This window comes from Somniosus microcephalus, chromosome 7, assembly GCF_052327205.1.
Source record: "Somniosus microcephalus isolate GS21.2 chromosome 7, FLI_Smic_1.0, whole genome shotgun sequence".
Taxonomy (NCBI): Eukaryota; Metazoa; Chordata; class Chondrichthyes; order Squaliformes; family Somniosidae; genus Somniosus; species Somniosus microcephalus.
Window position 1 is genome coordinate 249,154,058 of NC_140993.1, and position 16,732 is coordinate 249,170,789.

The 16,732-nt window shown below is 47.9% G+C and overlaps 1 protein-coding gene across 2 annotated transcripts in view; it reads left to right on the top strand.

Annotated features, from left to right (window-relative positions):
• Positions 1-16,732, top strand: part of LOC147115216 (uncharacterized) — a 122,418-nt gene that overhangs the window by 20,314 nt on the left and 85,372 nt on the right. For both annotated transcript variants that reach the window (XM_085993589.1, XM_085993590.1), the window contains exon 2: positions 13,328-13,439. In XM_085993589.1, the coding sequence (XP_085849715.1) occupies positions 13,328-13,439 (112 nt within the window). The remainder of the gene's footprint in view (positions 1-13,327; positions 13,440-16,732) is intronic.

Consider the following 16,732-nt stretch of genomic DNA (forward strand, 5'->3'; position numbering starts at 1 on the left):
GGTTTTGGAGCTTGAGCGGCAGCTGGAGTCACTGCGGTGCATCTGCGAGGCTGAGAGTTACGTGGATAGCACGTTTCAGGAGGTGGTCACCCCACAGCTTAAGAGTATGCAGGCAGAGAGGGAATGGGTGACCACCAGACAGAAGAGGAGGACCATGAAGGTAGTGCAGGAGTCCCCGGACTGCATCTCACTCTCCAACCGGTATTCTGTTCTGATTACTGGTGAGGGTGATGGTTCCTCTGGGGAGTGCAGCTAGAGACAAGTTCACGGCACCACGGGTGGCACAGCTGCACAGGTAGGGAGGAAAAAGAATGGGAGAGCAATAGTGGTAGGAGATTCGATATTTAGGGGAACAGACAGGCGTTTCTGCGGCCGCAGACGTGACTCCAGGATGGTATGTTGCCTCCCTGGTGCCAGGGTCAAGGATGTCACTGAGCGGCTGCAGGACATTCTGAGGGGGGAGGGTGAACAGCCAGAGGTCGTTGTCCATATCGGTACCAACGACATAGGCAGAAAGAGGGATGAGGTCCTGCAGGCATAGTTTAGGGAGCTAGGGGAGAGACTAAAAAGCAGGACCTCAAAGGTAGTAATCTCTGGATTACTCCCGGTGCCACGTGCTAGTGAGTACAGGAATAGGAGGATAGAACAGATGAATGTGTGGCTGGAGAGATGGTGCAGGAGGGAGGGCTTTAGATTCCTGAGGCATTGGGACCGTTTCTGGGGAAGGTGGGACCTGTACAAGCCGGACGGGTTATACCTCAACAGAGTCGGGACTAATATTCTCACAGGGAGGTTTGCTAGTGCTGTTGGGGAGGGTTTAAACTAGCTTGGCAGGGGGATGGGCACCAGCATATAGGAGTAGAAAAGAGGAAGAAGGTGCATAAAAGAGTGAGTGTGTTGGATAGTACTAGAGAAGAAAGAAGTACTAGAGGCGGAAGTAGTACCACATTAGATAGGAGCAGAGTAAAAAAGACTATGAAAAATTCAAAAATGAATTTAGAATGCATGTGCATAAACGCACAAAGTGTGGTAAATAAGGTTGGTGAGTTACAAGCACAATTAACCATGTGGCAATATGATGTTGTGGCAATAACGGAAACGTGGCTTAAAAGCAGTGAGAACTGGGCACTTAATATTCAAGGGTACAAGGTGCTCAGAAAAGATAGTGAAGGAAAAAAGGGCGGTGGGGTGGCAGTGCTGATTAAGGAAGACATTGTAGTGTTGGAAAGGGAGGATGTTCTTGAGGGGACAAGGACAGAATCCATTTGGTTAGAGTTAAGGAGCAAAAAGTGTATGATCACGCTATTGGGGGTATTCTATCGGCCTCCAAATAGTGAGAGGGAGGTAGAGGAGCAAACCTGCAGGGAAATCGCAGAGATGTGCAAGAGCTATAGAGTGGTGATATTGGGGGGCTTTAATTACCCAAATAATGATTGGGGTAAAGGGAAAGGATGGGGAGGAATTTCTGAAATGTGTTCAGGAGAATTTCCTTGACCAGTATGCTCTTGGCCCAACTAGAAAGGAGGCATTGCTGGATCTGGTGCTGGGGAATGAAGTGGGCCAGGTCGACCAAGTGTCTGTGGGAGAACACTTGCGGATGAGTGATCATTGTATCATAAGATTTAGATTAGCAATGGAGAGGTGGAAGGAACAATCTAGAGTGGAACTTCTAAACTGGAATAGGGCTAACTTCAGTGGGATGCGAAGGGATCTAGCCAGGGTAAAATGGAACCAAAGACTGACATAAAAAACTGTAACGGAACAATGGGTGATCTTTAAGGAAGCGATGTTCCAAGTACAGGCTAGGTACATTCCAACAAGAGGGAAGGGTAAGGGAACCAAAGCAAGGGCTCCTTAGATGATGAGGGAGATAGAGAAGATGATGAAACAAAAAAAGAGGGTGTATGATGCATGTCAGGTGAATTCTTCAAAGGAGAATCAGACCAAATACAATAAGTTGAGAGGGGAAGTGAAGATGAAAGTCAGATTGGCAAAGAGAGAATATAAGAGTAGAATGGCGGTTAACATAAAAGGGAACCCAAAAATCTTCTACTGGCATGTAAACAGTAAGCGGGTAGTAAGAAGCGGGGTGGGGCCTATTAACGACAAAGAAGGTGTTATATGCTTAGAGGCGCAGGGCAAGGCTAGAATACTCAATGAGTGCTTTGTATCGGTGTTTACTAAGGAGGTGGATGCTGACAAAATATCGGTAGCAGTGGAAAAGGTAGAAGCAATGGAAGGGGTGAAAATTGATAGACAGTATGTACAAGAAAGGCTGGGTATGCTTGGAGTGGATAATTCACCTGGTCCAGAGGGGTTGCATCCTAGCTTGTTAAGGGAATTGGGGGAGGAGATAGCAGAAGGGCTTGCCATAATTTCCCAATCTTCCCTGGATGCGGGGGAGGTGCCTGAGGAATGGAAAGTGGCAAATGTGACACCATTGTTCAAGAAAGGGTGTAAGGACAATCCTAGTAACTACAGGCCGGTCAGTTTAACATCAGTGCTGGGTAAAGTTTTAGAAATAATAATCAAGGAAAAAATTAACGGGCATTTGAAGAGGTTTAAGCTAATTAAGGAGAGCCAACACGAATTTGTAAAAGGCAGATCGTGTTTGACTAATTAATTGAATTTTTTGATGAAGTAACAGAGAGGATCGATGAAGGGAATGCAATGGATGTTGTCGACATGGACTTTCGGAAGGTGTTTGACAAAGTACCACATAGAAGGCTGGTTAACAAAATTGAGGCTCATGGAATAGGTGGGTCAGTGACAGCTTGGATAAGGAATTGGCTTAAGGACAGAAAACAGCGAGTTGTGGTAAATGGCTGTTTTTCAGACTGGAGGATGGTAGACAGTGGTGTTCCCCAAGGGTCAGTGCTGGGGCCACTGCTTTTTTATAATATATATATAAATGACCTGGATATTGGAATACAGAGTAGAATTTCTAAATTTGCCAATGACACCAAACTTGGGGGTGTGGCAAACAGTGAGGATGATACCAATCAAATTCAACAGGACATTGAAAGGCTAGCAGAATGGGCAGACAAGTAGCAGATGGAATTTAATACATAGAAATGTGAGGTGATGCATTTTGGCAGAAGGAACAGGGAGAGGCAATATAAACTTAATGGCACAGTTTTAAAGAGTGTGCAGGGACAGAGGGACCTGTGAGTTAATGTACATAGGTCCCTGAAGGTGGCAGGACATATTGAGAGAGTGGTTAGCAAAGCTTATCGGATCTTGGGTTTCATAAATAGAAGTATTGAGTACAAAAGTAGAGAAGTTATGCTGAACCTTTATAAAGCGCTGGTTAGGCCACAACTGGAGTATTGTGTCCAGTTCTGGTCACCACACTTTTGGAAGGATGTGAAGGCCCTTGAGAGGGTGCAGAGGAGATTTACCAGAATGGTTCCGGGGATGGGGGAACTTAGCTACATGGACAGGTTGGAGAAGCTGGATTTGTTTTCATTCGAGCAAAGGAGGTTGAGGGGTGATTTGATAGAGGTGTACAAGATTATGACGGGTTTGGATAGGCTAGACGGGAAAAAGCTGCTCTCACTAGTTGATGGTACAAGGACTAGGGGACACAGATTTAAGGTTTTGGGCACCAGATATAGGGAAGATGTGAGGAAAATCTTTTTTTCGCAGCGAGTGGCGAGGACCTGGGACTCGCAGCTGACAGAAGTGGAGGAAGCAGAAACACTCAATGTTTTCAAGGGGAGACTTGATAGGCACTTGAGGGAAATAAACTTGCAGGGCTACGGGGATAGAGCAGCGGAATGGGACTGACTGGATTGTTCTACAAAGAGCTGGCACGGACTCAATGGGCCGAATGGCCTCCTTTTGTGCCGTTATGACTCTATGACTAAGTCTGTTGAGATGGCTGCTCCTAGGCCGACAGTTCCATAGGCAGCTCCTCATTGCTGCACCTCTATCGGAATCTGCTGCCATCCTTTGCCCTTTCTCTCCCAAATCTCCTCGCTTTCATTGTTCAAGTTTGCCTGTCTCTATTAGTTGGTGCATTTTAGCCCTAACTACAAGTTAACTACAAGATAACTGCTATTTTAATCTGCCATTACCCATCCCCCAACCCCTATGCCTGCTCTCTGCTTCTCTCACCGAGCTGCTGGATCTCTTAAATTTGCCTTCTGAATTCCTGGATTTCTCTGAACATCAAGACTATGCTTCTGCACTGGACTACACTGGATTACACCGTAAGGTTCCTCTGCTGTGTCTCTGATATGCTGTTCTGCTGCTAAAATTTTTAAAGTAACTTTGGTCATCTATAGCCCTTCCCCCACAGCTGCTGTTTACATAGGATTACAGAGAATATACGGCACAGAAACAGGCCATTCGACCCAACCAGTCCATGCCAGCGTTTATGCTCCACTCGAGTCTCCTCCCGTCTTTCCTCATCTAAATCTATCGGCATAACCCTCTATTCCCTTTTCCTCATATGCTTGTCTAGCTTCCCCTTAAATGCATCTATACTATTCGCTTCAATCACTCCCTGTGGTACCGAGTTCCACATTCTCCCCACTCTTTGCGTAAGTTTCTTCTGAATTCCCTATTGGATTTCTTGGTGACTATCTTATATTGATGGCCTCTAGTTATGCTCTTCCCCACAAGTGGAAACATTGGGCAGCATTTTCATTGAGCCTTGGAGGCGTGTGAGGGGTTAAAATCGCAAAAACTGGCGGGCGGGCGGGACCACCGCCCCCCCACCCCCCCCGGCCTGGGTCCCAACTCCGAGCAATTTTAACTCAGGCGTGTCTGATGGTCCCGACTACGTCCCATCTCCAATAGGCGGGACTGGTCGTTAAGGCCCTTAACAAGCACTAAATGGCCTCGATAATCCTATTTTAAAAGGCCCTTGCGATTTTAACCCTATTCCCACGTGAAACACGCCTGGTGGGAAACACGACGGTGAAACCTGGCGGGAGCACTATTGGATTGCTGACTATCAACTGCAGGTCAACCATTAAAGAGGAGATTTGATCAGCCATCATTTGCAGGTGGCAGGACTTAGTGGTCTCGGGTCTGGGGCAACTTTTAGAAGGCTTAACCACACCTTTGGAAGGTTGGAGCCTGACACCCATCTCCAGTGTGACCTCCTGGGAAACCCCTCTCGCCACCTTCCCTCAGTGCTTCCTCAACTGAGGCATATACCAGAAGCATGGGAGCCACCTATTTCCTTCCCATCTGGGCATTAGAGGAGCTCAAGCACCAGCCGCGGCACCAGCAAAACCAGGAACAACAGCAGCACCAACAACAGTAGCAGCAACAGGAGCGCCAGGCTGCTGCTCACCCACCTGAAGCTGCACAGGCCAGAAGGGGCCAGCGCCTGGAAGCCCGTCAGCGCAGGAGATACCCCCCAAACAGGGTCTACAGACACAGGGTCAGCTATCTCAACATGTCTGAGCAGCAGTGCCAAAGGCGGCTCCGACTTTCGCGAGAGGTAGTGAGTGACATCTGCGCAATGCTACAGCAAGACCTGCTGCCCAGAGGACCAGGTGGAAAAGCATTACCAGTGGCCGTCAAAGTCACCACCGCACTCAACTTTTTTGCCTCAGGCTCATTCCAGGGATCAGCAGCAGACATCAGCGGCATCTCCCAGGCAGCCGCACACACTTGCATCACGCAGGTAACCGATGCCCTCTTTCCCTCGCGCACAATCACATCCATTTCACCAAGGATCGAGCAACTGTCACGGCGCGAGCGGTTGGATTAGCTCATCTGGCAGGCTTTCCAAGGGTGCAGGACATCGTTGACTGCACACATGTGGCCCTTAAGGCATCCCATCGCAATCCAGGTATTTTTGTCAACCGCAAGGGCTTCCACTCCCTTAACGTTTAGCTGGTGTGTGACCACAAGAAGGAAATTTTGCATGTTTGTGCCAAGTACCCTGGCAGTTGCCATGACTCCTTCATACTGCGCCAGTCTAGTGTGCCTCCGCTATTCAGTCTGCCAGACCAACTTAACGGATGGCTACTTGGAGACAAGGGCTATCCCCTGAAGACATGGCTAATGACGCCGTTGAGACCATCCAACGAAGCTGAGGAGAGCTACAACTCCAGCCACATGTCCACCAGAGCCATAATCGAGCAAACCATCGGTTTGCTGAAGATGCGCTTCAGATACCTGGATAGATCAGGTGGAGCCCTGCAGTACTCAGCAGCCAGGGTCTCCAGAATCGTCGTGGTTTGCTGTGCACTTCACAGCATGGCACAGCGTCGTGGCTTGCAGATTCCTGAGGAGGAGGAGGAGGAGGAGGAGGAGGGGGAGGGAGGGGGAGGGAGGGGGAAGGAGGAGGAGGAAGGAGGAGGAGGAGGGGGAGGGAGGGGGAGGAGGAGGAAGGAGGAGGAGGGAGGAGGAGGAGAAGGAGGAGGAGGAGGAGGAGGAAGAGGAAGAATTATGATGCCCGAGATGCAAGGAACGCACTCATCCTGCCCAGATTTGGTTATCCTAGTCAATCAAACACTTTTGCCTCGCAGCTTCTTACCAGAGCATTGACATTGGCCAAGAACCAGAGGATTCCTAGCACTCTGACCACCATACTGACAGTTGCAAGTATGCCTAAGCCCTCAATGTGGAAGTCCCAATAGCGAAATGACAGATGCCACAACTGCAACATTTGCCATCAGAATTTTTATGTACAATAACGAAGTAAACACAAAATTACAGTAAACACAAAATTGCACCCGAGTGACTACCCTTGTGACTATTTGTGCAGAATTTTCCTCTTACGCGTGCTCCTATGTGGTGCCTCCCCTGTGGCTTCAGCAGATGTGGAGGCCCCTTGCTCACTTTGCTGCTGCTCCTGTCTCAACACCTTTGGGGTGGCGAGCCTGTGAGGGCTCGTCAATAGTCTGCTGCTCTTGCGGCTGTGCAGGGGCTGAGACGCCTATCTCACTTGGGTGTGGGCTCTGACCGAGGGCTCTGCAGTGGCATGGAAGTTTGAGCGCTTGGAGAGGAGCCCCCACTTCCTTGAGGTCTGCCACCAACCTCCCTCTCATGGGTCAGGTCCCCCTCAGCACCTGCAAGTGGCTGGAGAGCACCTTGCTGCACATCAGGGGGGCCATGGGGACCCGTATCTGCAATGGCAGTCCTACTCAGAAGGACTTCCATGAAGGTCTGGTTTCTCTGTTCAATAGATGCCCATCGCTCCTCAAGAGATGTCATTCTATTCTGAACAATGACCATGTTTTCCACACCCTGGCGACTAAGCTCCTCCATCCTCTCCTCTACGGTAGCCATCCTCTCCTCTACGGTAGCCATCTTTTCCACGGAGGTAGCCATCCTTTCCGTGGTGATGCATTCATGCGCCAATGACTCCACAAAGGCTCTGCTCATGTTCGCTATGGACTCCTCCATTCGCTCCACACTCGCAGCGACCCTAGAGACAAAACCTGCCAGAGACTCCTGCATCTGTGCCTGGAGTTCCATCACTGCTGATCTCATGGATGGACCCAGAGGCAGAGGGTCGACATGCTGCTGAGCTGAGCTGGCAGAGTCCTGTGTCTTCCGACGAGGACTCTCCACTGCTGTCCCTGTCTCCACAATCTGCTGATGCTCACATGTGAGCTGTGATACACCAGGTGACAACACTACTCTATGTCCCGAAGGTCCCACCGAGGTGTGAGTGTCTGCGCTGGTGCTGGGTGCGCAGATTTCTGGTGACGCTGCGCCCTCAGAGGTTGCAGCTTCCTCTGAGGAGCCTGGATGCTCAGCCTCTTCTTCCTGGCTAGGGGGGACGGATGCTTGTGATGGTCCTGTGGGGGAGTAAAGGAAAGAGTCAGAGATGTGATGCCAAGGCTACAGGCACATTGCTTTTTGCAGATGCTCATAAGTCCATCTGTTAGAGCTTCACAATCATTATCAGCGACTCATGCAATGTCAAAGAGAGAGAGGGGAAACTTTTCTGCCTTGCCGTGTTGCACCCGTCTGTCCGTCCCCCACATGCGCATTGTCATGAATCTTATCATTCATGAAGAAATGACTCATGAAATAACCCTGGGCGGCCAGCTGATGGCGCCGTCCAAGGCGTATAAATAATTGGGCGTGGGCCCAGCTTGTTCAGGACGTTTTTCTAACCAGGAAATAGTGATGTAACTAGAATCTCATGGTTGTGAAACAGTTGATTAAAGCCTTGTTTTATACTCAAACCAAGTCCTCAGTAGTCTTTTTACATCACGCATCATCCTCGAGTCCCACTATTTTGAGTACTGCCTCCTCCCAGGGGGTCAGGTGGACTATTGAGGCTGTCCCTCCTCCTGTCCTCGCTCACTCTCTTTTGTTCTGAACTCTCTTTTCCTGCAATGAGGGAGACAAGTGGAGGTTGAGTGAGAATGAAGGAGTGAGTGTAGAGATTGCATAGCATAGATACTTAGAAGGAGACAAAGATGGAGTGAGGTGGCAAGACCAAGGGCCCTCCCTGTGTGTTGTCAGTTTTTTTCATAGCATCACAGTGATAGGGAGTGTGAGGGCTGTATAGTCGAATATTTATGTGAATGTGAGCATAGAGAGAGCGGGAATGGGTAAGGGTGCATGGCTGTCAGTGTCAAGTGGGATGTGGAGGAAGAGATTGCTAAAGCTGAGTGCTGGTGAGGAAAGGCAATGGGGGTCAGATTGAGAGTGATGGGAAATTCATACTCACTTTTCCAGTGCGCTGAAGGTCATGAAATCTTTTCCGGCACTGAATCCAGGTTCGTCGTATGACTCCCAAGGAGTTGACCTCCTCAGCCACCTGCAACCACACTGCCTTAGTCTGCTTGGGAGGCCTCTTCCTCCCTGAGGAAGGGAAGAGCACCTCCCTGTTGGCCCTAGCCCCATCCACCAATGCCTGCAGGGCCACCTCGTCAAAACGAGGAGCTGATCTGGGCCTCCCGCTTGTCATGTTTCCTGCAGGTCCCTCTCACACCAAATGGAGAAAGCTTGGCAGCCTGCAGAAGAAGCAAGGCTTGCTGTAGACCTTAAATGCAGCAGTAATGATGATGTCATCGGAGGCGACTTTTAGTCAGGAAAAACCCATTTGCCAAGGGTTCCCACACGTTGGAAATCAATTGGACAATTAAGTAAAAATTGCATCAATCTCCCACATCCATTTAGATTCGGGTGGATAACACGAAATGCGGATAACACGACACCATCCCGCACCCAAGTTAAAATCCTGCCTAGTCTCTCTATCCACTCTGTCAAAATTTTTCATAATTTTAAAGACCTCTATTAGGTCATCCCTCAGCCTTTTTTCAAGAGAAAAGAGACCCAGCCTGTTCATCCTTTCCTGATATGTATACCCTCGCATTTCTGGTATCATCCTTGTAAATCTTCTCTGAACTCTCTCCAGTGCCTCTATATCCTTTTTATAATATGGTGACCAGAACTGTACGCAGTACTCTGTGTGGTCTAACCAAGGTTCGATACAGATTTAGCATAACTTCCCTACTTTTCAATTCTATCCCTCTAGAAATAAACCCTAGTGCTTGGTTTGCTTTTTTTATGGCCTTGTTAACCTGTGTTGCAACTTTTTAGTGATTTGTGTATTTGTACTCCAAAATCCCTTTGTTCCTCTACCCTACCTAGACTCGCACCTTCCAAGTGATAAGTGACCTCACATTTATCTGTGTTCATTTGCCAATTATATGCCCATTCTGCAAGTTTATTAATGTCCTCCTATAACTTGTTGCAGTCCTCCTCAGTATTGACTACCCCCCCCCCCAATTTGGTGTCATCTGCAAACTTAGAAATTGTTTCTGATTCCTAAGTCTACATTGTTAATGTAAATTGTGAACAGCAGTGGTCCCAGCACTGATCCTTGTGGAACACCACTACCCACCTTCTGCCACTGTGAATAGCTACTCTTTACCCCTACTCTCTGCTTTCTGCCCTGAAGCCAGCCAACAATCCATTCTGTTAATTGTCCCCTGACTCCACATTCTCTGACCTTGTTCATCAGCCTATTATTTGGTACCTTATCGAAGGCCTTTTGAAAATCCAGATAAATTACATCTACTGCATTACCATTGTCTACTCTCTCTGTTACCTCTTCAAAAAATTCAATAGGGTTGGACAAGCAAGACTTTCCCTTTTGAAATCCATGTTGACTATTCATTATATTTTTGGTTTCTGGATGTTCTTCTATTTTCTCCTTTAGTAGGGATTCCATTATTTTTCCTACGACCGATGTTAAGCTGACTGGTCTATAATTCCCTGGACATGTTCCATCCCCCTTCTTAAATATCAGTATTACGTTAGCTATCCGCCAGTCCTCTGGTACTATACCATTTTCTACCAAATTATTAAATATGCGAAGTAATGCCTCTGATATCTCTTCCCTAGATTCTTTTAAAATGCGTGGATGCAATCCATCCGGACCAGGGGTTTTATCCTCTTTGAGTTTGATTAATTTAATTAATATATCCCCTCTTTTTATTTTAAATGCACTTTTCTCATGACTAATCTCATCATCCAATGTCATGTTCACCTGTTCTATCTCCCTGGTAAATACTGAAGCAAAATAATTATTTAATATTTCTGCCATCTCTCTTATCGTTACCTGTGGTATTATCCTGACTATCCCTTAATGGCCCTATTCCCATCCCAACCTTCCTTTTTTTATTGATGTGCCTATAAAATATTTTACTATTTTGTTTTATGTTCGGGTCCTGCTCTCTCCTCAAAACTACTCACTATTCCAGGATCATTCTGGAATGCAAAGATAACCCCGACTTCTTTTCTCTACTGCAAACTTTTCTTCAACCCTTCTCCCCTGCCTCCTCCACCCTCACCTCCAACAACAAGTGCGAGGAGCTCATGGACTTCTTTGTCTCTGAGGTTGAGACCATCTGATCAGCTGCTTCTGCCACTTCCCTTCCTTCCCCGTGCCCACTGAACCAAACTTCTTCTAAGGTTCCCTAGCCCTAAACCCAGTTCCTCCAGTTTCTCTCCGACCTCTCCTCATGCCCTCTCCGCACTCATCTTGTCCATGGGACCCACTTCCTGCTCCCTCGGCCCTATTCCCACTAAACTGCTGACCACCCAACTTCCTTTTCTGGCTCCCATATTAGCTGATATTGTTAACGGTTCTCTCTCCTCAGGTACTGTCCCCCTCTCCTTCAAATCTGCCGTCATCACCCCTCTCCTCAAAAAAACAACCCTTGACCCCCCCCTCCATCCTTGCAAACTACCGCCTCATCTCCAACCTCCCTTTCCTTTCCAAAGTCCTAGAATGTGTTGTTGGCTCCCAAATCTGTGCCCATCTTTCCCGGAACTCCATGTTTGAATCCCTCCAATTAGGTTTCTGCCCCTGCCACAGTACCGATACAGCTCTTATCAAAGGCACAAATGACATTCTATGTGACTGTGACAAAGGTAAACTATCCCTCCTCGTCTTTCTCGACCTGTCTGCCCCTTTGACATGGTTGACCACTCCATCCTCCTCCAACGCCTTTCCACCGTCGTCCAGCTGGATGCACTTGCCTGGTTCCATTCCAATTTATGTAATCGTAACCAGAGAATCACCTGCAATGGCTTCCTTCCCGCTCCCGCATCATTACCTCTGATGTCCCCCTCATCTATATGCTGCCCTTCGGTGAAATCATCCGAAAACACATCGTCAGTTTCCTCATGTATGCTGACGACACCCAGCTCTACCTCACCACCACTTCTCTCGACCCCTCCACTGTATCTAAATTGTCAGACTGCTTGTCCGACATCCAGTACTGTATGAGCAGAAATTTCCTCCAACTAAATATTGTGAAGACTGAAGCCATTGTCTTTGATCCCCGCCAAAAAGTCTGTTCCCTAGCCACTGACTCCATCTCTCTCCCTAGCATCTGTCTGAGACTGTTCGCAACTTTGGTGTCATATTTGACCATGAAATGAGCTTCCGACCACATATCCGCGCCATAACTAAGACTGCCTATTGCCACCTCCGTAACATCACCCGTCTCTGCCACCTGCCTCAGCTCATCTGCTGCTGAAACCCTCATCCATGCCTTTGTTAACACTAGACTTGACTATTCCAACGCACTCCTGGCTGGCCTCCCACATTTTACCCTACGTAAACTTGAGGTCATCCAAAACTCTGCTGCCCGTGTCCTAACTCGCACCAAGTCTCGTTCACCCATCACCACTGTGCTCGCTGACCTATATTGGCTCCTGGTTAAGCAACGCCTCCATTTTAAAATTCTCATCCTTGTTTTCAAATCTCCTCCAGCCCCACAACCCCCCGATATATCTGCGCTCCTCTAATTCTGGTGTCTTAAGCATCCCTGATTTTAATCGCTGAACCATTGGTGGCCGTGCCTTCAGCAGCCTCGACCCTAAGCTCTGGAATTCTCTCCCTAAACCTCTCTGCCTCTCTAACTCTTTCCTCCTTTAAGACGCTCCTTAAAACCTATCTCTTTGACCCTCATCTGCCCTAATTTCTCCTTATGTGGCTCGGTGTCAAATTTTGTTTCATAACACTCCTGTGAAGAGCCTTGGGATGTTTTACTATGTTAAAGGCGCTCTATGTATATATATAAGTTGTTGGTGTTTTTCCTGAAATATCCTCCCTCATCCTCTGCACTGAACGATTCCTCAGCTTCAGTGATTTCAATTTCCATCGCAACTCGCCTATGCCTTTCTCATCTGATTTCACTGACCTCCTGCCCTTCTTAAACCTCCCGCTCCATATAAGCGGCCACCCCAACCATCTTTCCATCTCCCTTAACCTCTTTCTCCCATGGTCTTGATTACAGAGAGGGTCATCTGCAACTACTTCCTTGCATCTCTCACCACCCACAACCCTCTATCCCCTACCCCCTTCCAACCACACTTTTCTCTGCCCCTTCCCCAGAAAAACTCTCTCAAGTCACTTCCAACTGCAGTTTCTAAATCTCATATGCCTAGCCTTTGGCCCTCCATTCAGCACAATACTTCTGAAGCTAACAATCTGCTCAATCTCTCCCTAATCCTCTCTGGCTCCCCAGCTTTCTCTCGTCATTTAAGACGCTCCTAAAACCTACCTCTTTGACCAAGCTTTTGACCACCTGTCCGAATATCTCCTTATGTGTCTCGGTGTCAAATTTTGTTTGCTAACGCTCCTCTGAAGCGCCTTGGGATGTTTTACTATGTTAAAGGCAGTATAGAAATGCAAGTTGTTGTTGTTGATAACCTATAGCTATGATAGTCTATATGTGCTTTGAATATAAAATAATACAACAGCAGCAGAAAAAAATGCTTATTGGTGTAGAGTGGGGTGTTTTCTATGGGAATGCAGTAATTTTAGTTTCACTAAAAGTTACAGGAAAGTAGTTGACCTTATCTTCTATGTTGTTTTTAGTTTGGTTCTGCAAGTAAATGGACAAGAGATGAAACTCTGTCACAATCAAGTGGAAGTACAAAACCAATGCAATATGGAAACACTCAAAGGTTTGAAAGTAACTCTGCACTAGGTAGGTGAAATCCTGATAACATTACAGTTTTGATAAAAATTATTCAAAATGCTGTTGATATTGCAGCTGAATTAAACAATTCAGGTCTGTATAATTTCTGTAGATAACTTATTATTTGCTGTGTTTTTCTGGAAACCTGAATTATTGTTCATTACGTGCAGAAAGTGCACCACCCGCCATATTGGCGAAGGCAGAAAAAGTGACGTTCAGGGCCCATGCCTGAAATTGTGTTAAGCCCATTGCATATGCAAATAGGGAGCCTACCGCCTGTTTGACTCAGTCCCTCTCGGCTGCATTCAGGAAAACCTGGCCCATATGCGGCCAAACCAGAAATCCTTTAAGGGCCACCACCAAGAAATTTTTCAAAAATACTTACTTCAATATGGAGCCGGGAGGTGCAGGAGTACTCCTCTTGGCTACACTGCATTCTTACCCCCTCCCTCCTCAGTCAGCTTCCTCCCTCTCTCTGGAATGCTTCTCCCCCCCCACCCCCCGGGACCTACCTGAGGATAATGCAGCTGGCAAAAATTGAAATCCTCTTCACCGGTGAGCTGCCTGGAGGCATCCAGCAGGCGTCTGCCACTCACCAACCTCATATAAATGAGACCCGATGCCCAATATCGGGCATGCCTTGGGCCTACTTATTTTGGTGCAGTACTCTAGACCTTTCTCTGAACTAAACTGAGTTCTCTGCAAGGGGGTGCATGGGGGGGAGAGAGTGGATGCGTGGGGGGAGAGAGGGGGTGCGGGAAGGGAGAAAGAGGGTGTGGGGGATGAAGGGTGTGTGTGTGAGGGGTGGGGATTGAGGGTTCATCTCACATGGTTGCCATTAGCAACCGTCAAAGTTCACCAGGCCTCAGTCCCTCAACTCAACAGAGATAACTTTCCACCCACTGTATGGCGCCTGGAGGCCCTCACGTCCACGCTCCAGGCCTCACTCACCCTCTGACAGATCTTTGATGCACTCGAAGGTGATCTTGAACTGAAAAGGGTTGAAAAATGGCGACAGGTTGTCCAGTGCTACCACGTTGTTCACCTGCACCTTCACCATGGCTCCTACAGGGTAATTTTGTGTTTTTTCTCCCCTCAGGCCCACCCGTGCCGATTTAAAACAGAGACCTAGGCGTCGGGCTGGCTTGGTGGTGTGTGACGGGCCCCAAGTCTTTGCTTTCCCGCAGCAGCTCCGGGCCATCCTCCTCCTCCTCCACCTGCCACTCTCGATTGGCTCACAGAGCATCCACTGGCAGCGCGCGCCTCTACCACCACCGAAGGCCTGGAGAGCCCAGGCCCGGCCGACGACATCCTCGCAGGGTGCTACCTGCATGCAGCAGCAGTGAGGCGGGACCACCTGCTAAAACTAGTCAATCTCCCGTGGCGCAGACCCCTGGCTGAAAATCCCTGATCTAGGCATGCTCCTTTGATGACATCACATCATTCACGTCATAACTTCTGTTCTGGCTTTCTTTATGTTCCTTTGTTTGAGTCTCTGAGTCCTCCTTTGTCAAGAATCCTCTGGGATTGTTGCACTCCCAAACTGGTATTCTGTGCTGAGTACTGGTGAGGGTGATGACACCTCGGGGAAGTGCAGTCTAAAGCAAATTACTGCACGGGGTTGGGGGAGGCAGTGGCCACAGCAAAGTGTACAAATGCAGCGGTCAAAGGAGATTCGATAGTCAGGGGGATACACTGGCATTTCTGCAACCGCCAACATGAGTCTTGCATGGTGTATTGCCTCCCTGGTGCCAGGTTAACGGACATCACTCAATGGGTGCAGAACATTTTGCGGGGGGAAGGGCAACAGCCAGTAGTCATGGTCCATCTTGGAACTAATGACATAGGTAGGAAAAGGGTTGAGGCTCTACAGACAGAGTTTCAGGAGCTACGGGTGGGGTGGAGGGGGGTGGTGGAAGTTAAAGAGCAGGACCTCAAAGGTAGTATTCTTTCAGTGCCACAAGCTAGTGAGTATAGGAGCAATAAGAAAAGACAGGTTAACACGTGGCTGGAGAAATGGTGTAGGAGGGAGGGCTTCAGATTCCTGGGGCATTAGGACCAGTTCTGGGACAGGAGGGACCTGTACAAGATGGATGGGTTGCACCTCAACAAGGGTGGGACCAATGTCCTCACAGGGAAGCTAACTAGTGCTGTGGAGAAGGGTATAAAATAATTTGCCAGGGGGCGGGTGGGGAGAGGCACGAGGATGAAGCATTAGAGAGGAGATACAAGGTGTGCCGAGGACTGGGAGAGACAAACAGCATTAGAATAATGAGTAGTTCAGAAATGGGAGGGATCAGACAGGGGAGAAATGCGAGGCAGACTATGATGGATTTAGAGTGCATGTGCATAAATGCCTGGAGCATGGTAAATAAATTTGGTGAGCTGCCAGCACAAGTAGCCACATGGGATTATGATATAGTGGCAATAACGGACTCCTTGCTCAAACAAGGGGAGGAATGGGCACTTAATATACCTGGCTACAAAGTATTCAGGAAAGATAGGGAAGGAAAAAAAGGAGGGTGGCAGTATTGATCAAAATGCTGTTACAGCACTAGAAAGGGGATGCAGGAACAGAGAGACCTGGGGGTGTATGTACACAGGTATTTCAAGGTGGGAGGACAAGTTCACATGGGAACCTTGCGTTTATAAACAGTGGCATAGAGTACAAAAGTAAGGAAGTTATGCTAAACCTTTATAAAACACTGGTTATGCCCCAGCTGGAGCATTGTGTCCAATTTTGGGCACCACACTTTAGGAAAGATGTCAAGGCCTTAGAGAGGGTACAGAGGAAATTTACTAAAATGGTACCAGGATGAGGGACTTCAGTTACGTGGAGAGACTAGAGAAACTGGGGTTCCCCATATCCTTGCAATTTTTTCTCCTTCAAGTATTTATCCAATTCCCTTGAAGGCTACAATTGAATCTGTATCCACCACCCTATCAGGCAGTGCATTCCAAATCCTAACCACTCGCTGTGTAAAAAATCATTTTTCCTCATATTGCCTCTGGTTCTTTTGCCAATCACCTTAAATCTGGTTATCAACCCTTCAGCTATTGGAAACAGTTTCTCTTTATTTGCTCTATCTACATCCTTCAGGATTTTAAACACCTCTATCAAATCCCCTCTTAGCCTTAACCTGCTCTGGAGAACAACCCCAGCTTCTCCAGTCTATCCACATAACTGTAATCTCTCATCATCTATAACTATTCTAGTAAATCTCTTCTGTACCCTCTTCAAGGTTTTCATGTCCTTCCTAAAGTGTGGTGCCCAGAATTGGACATAATACTCCAGCTGGAGC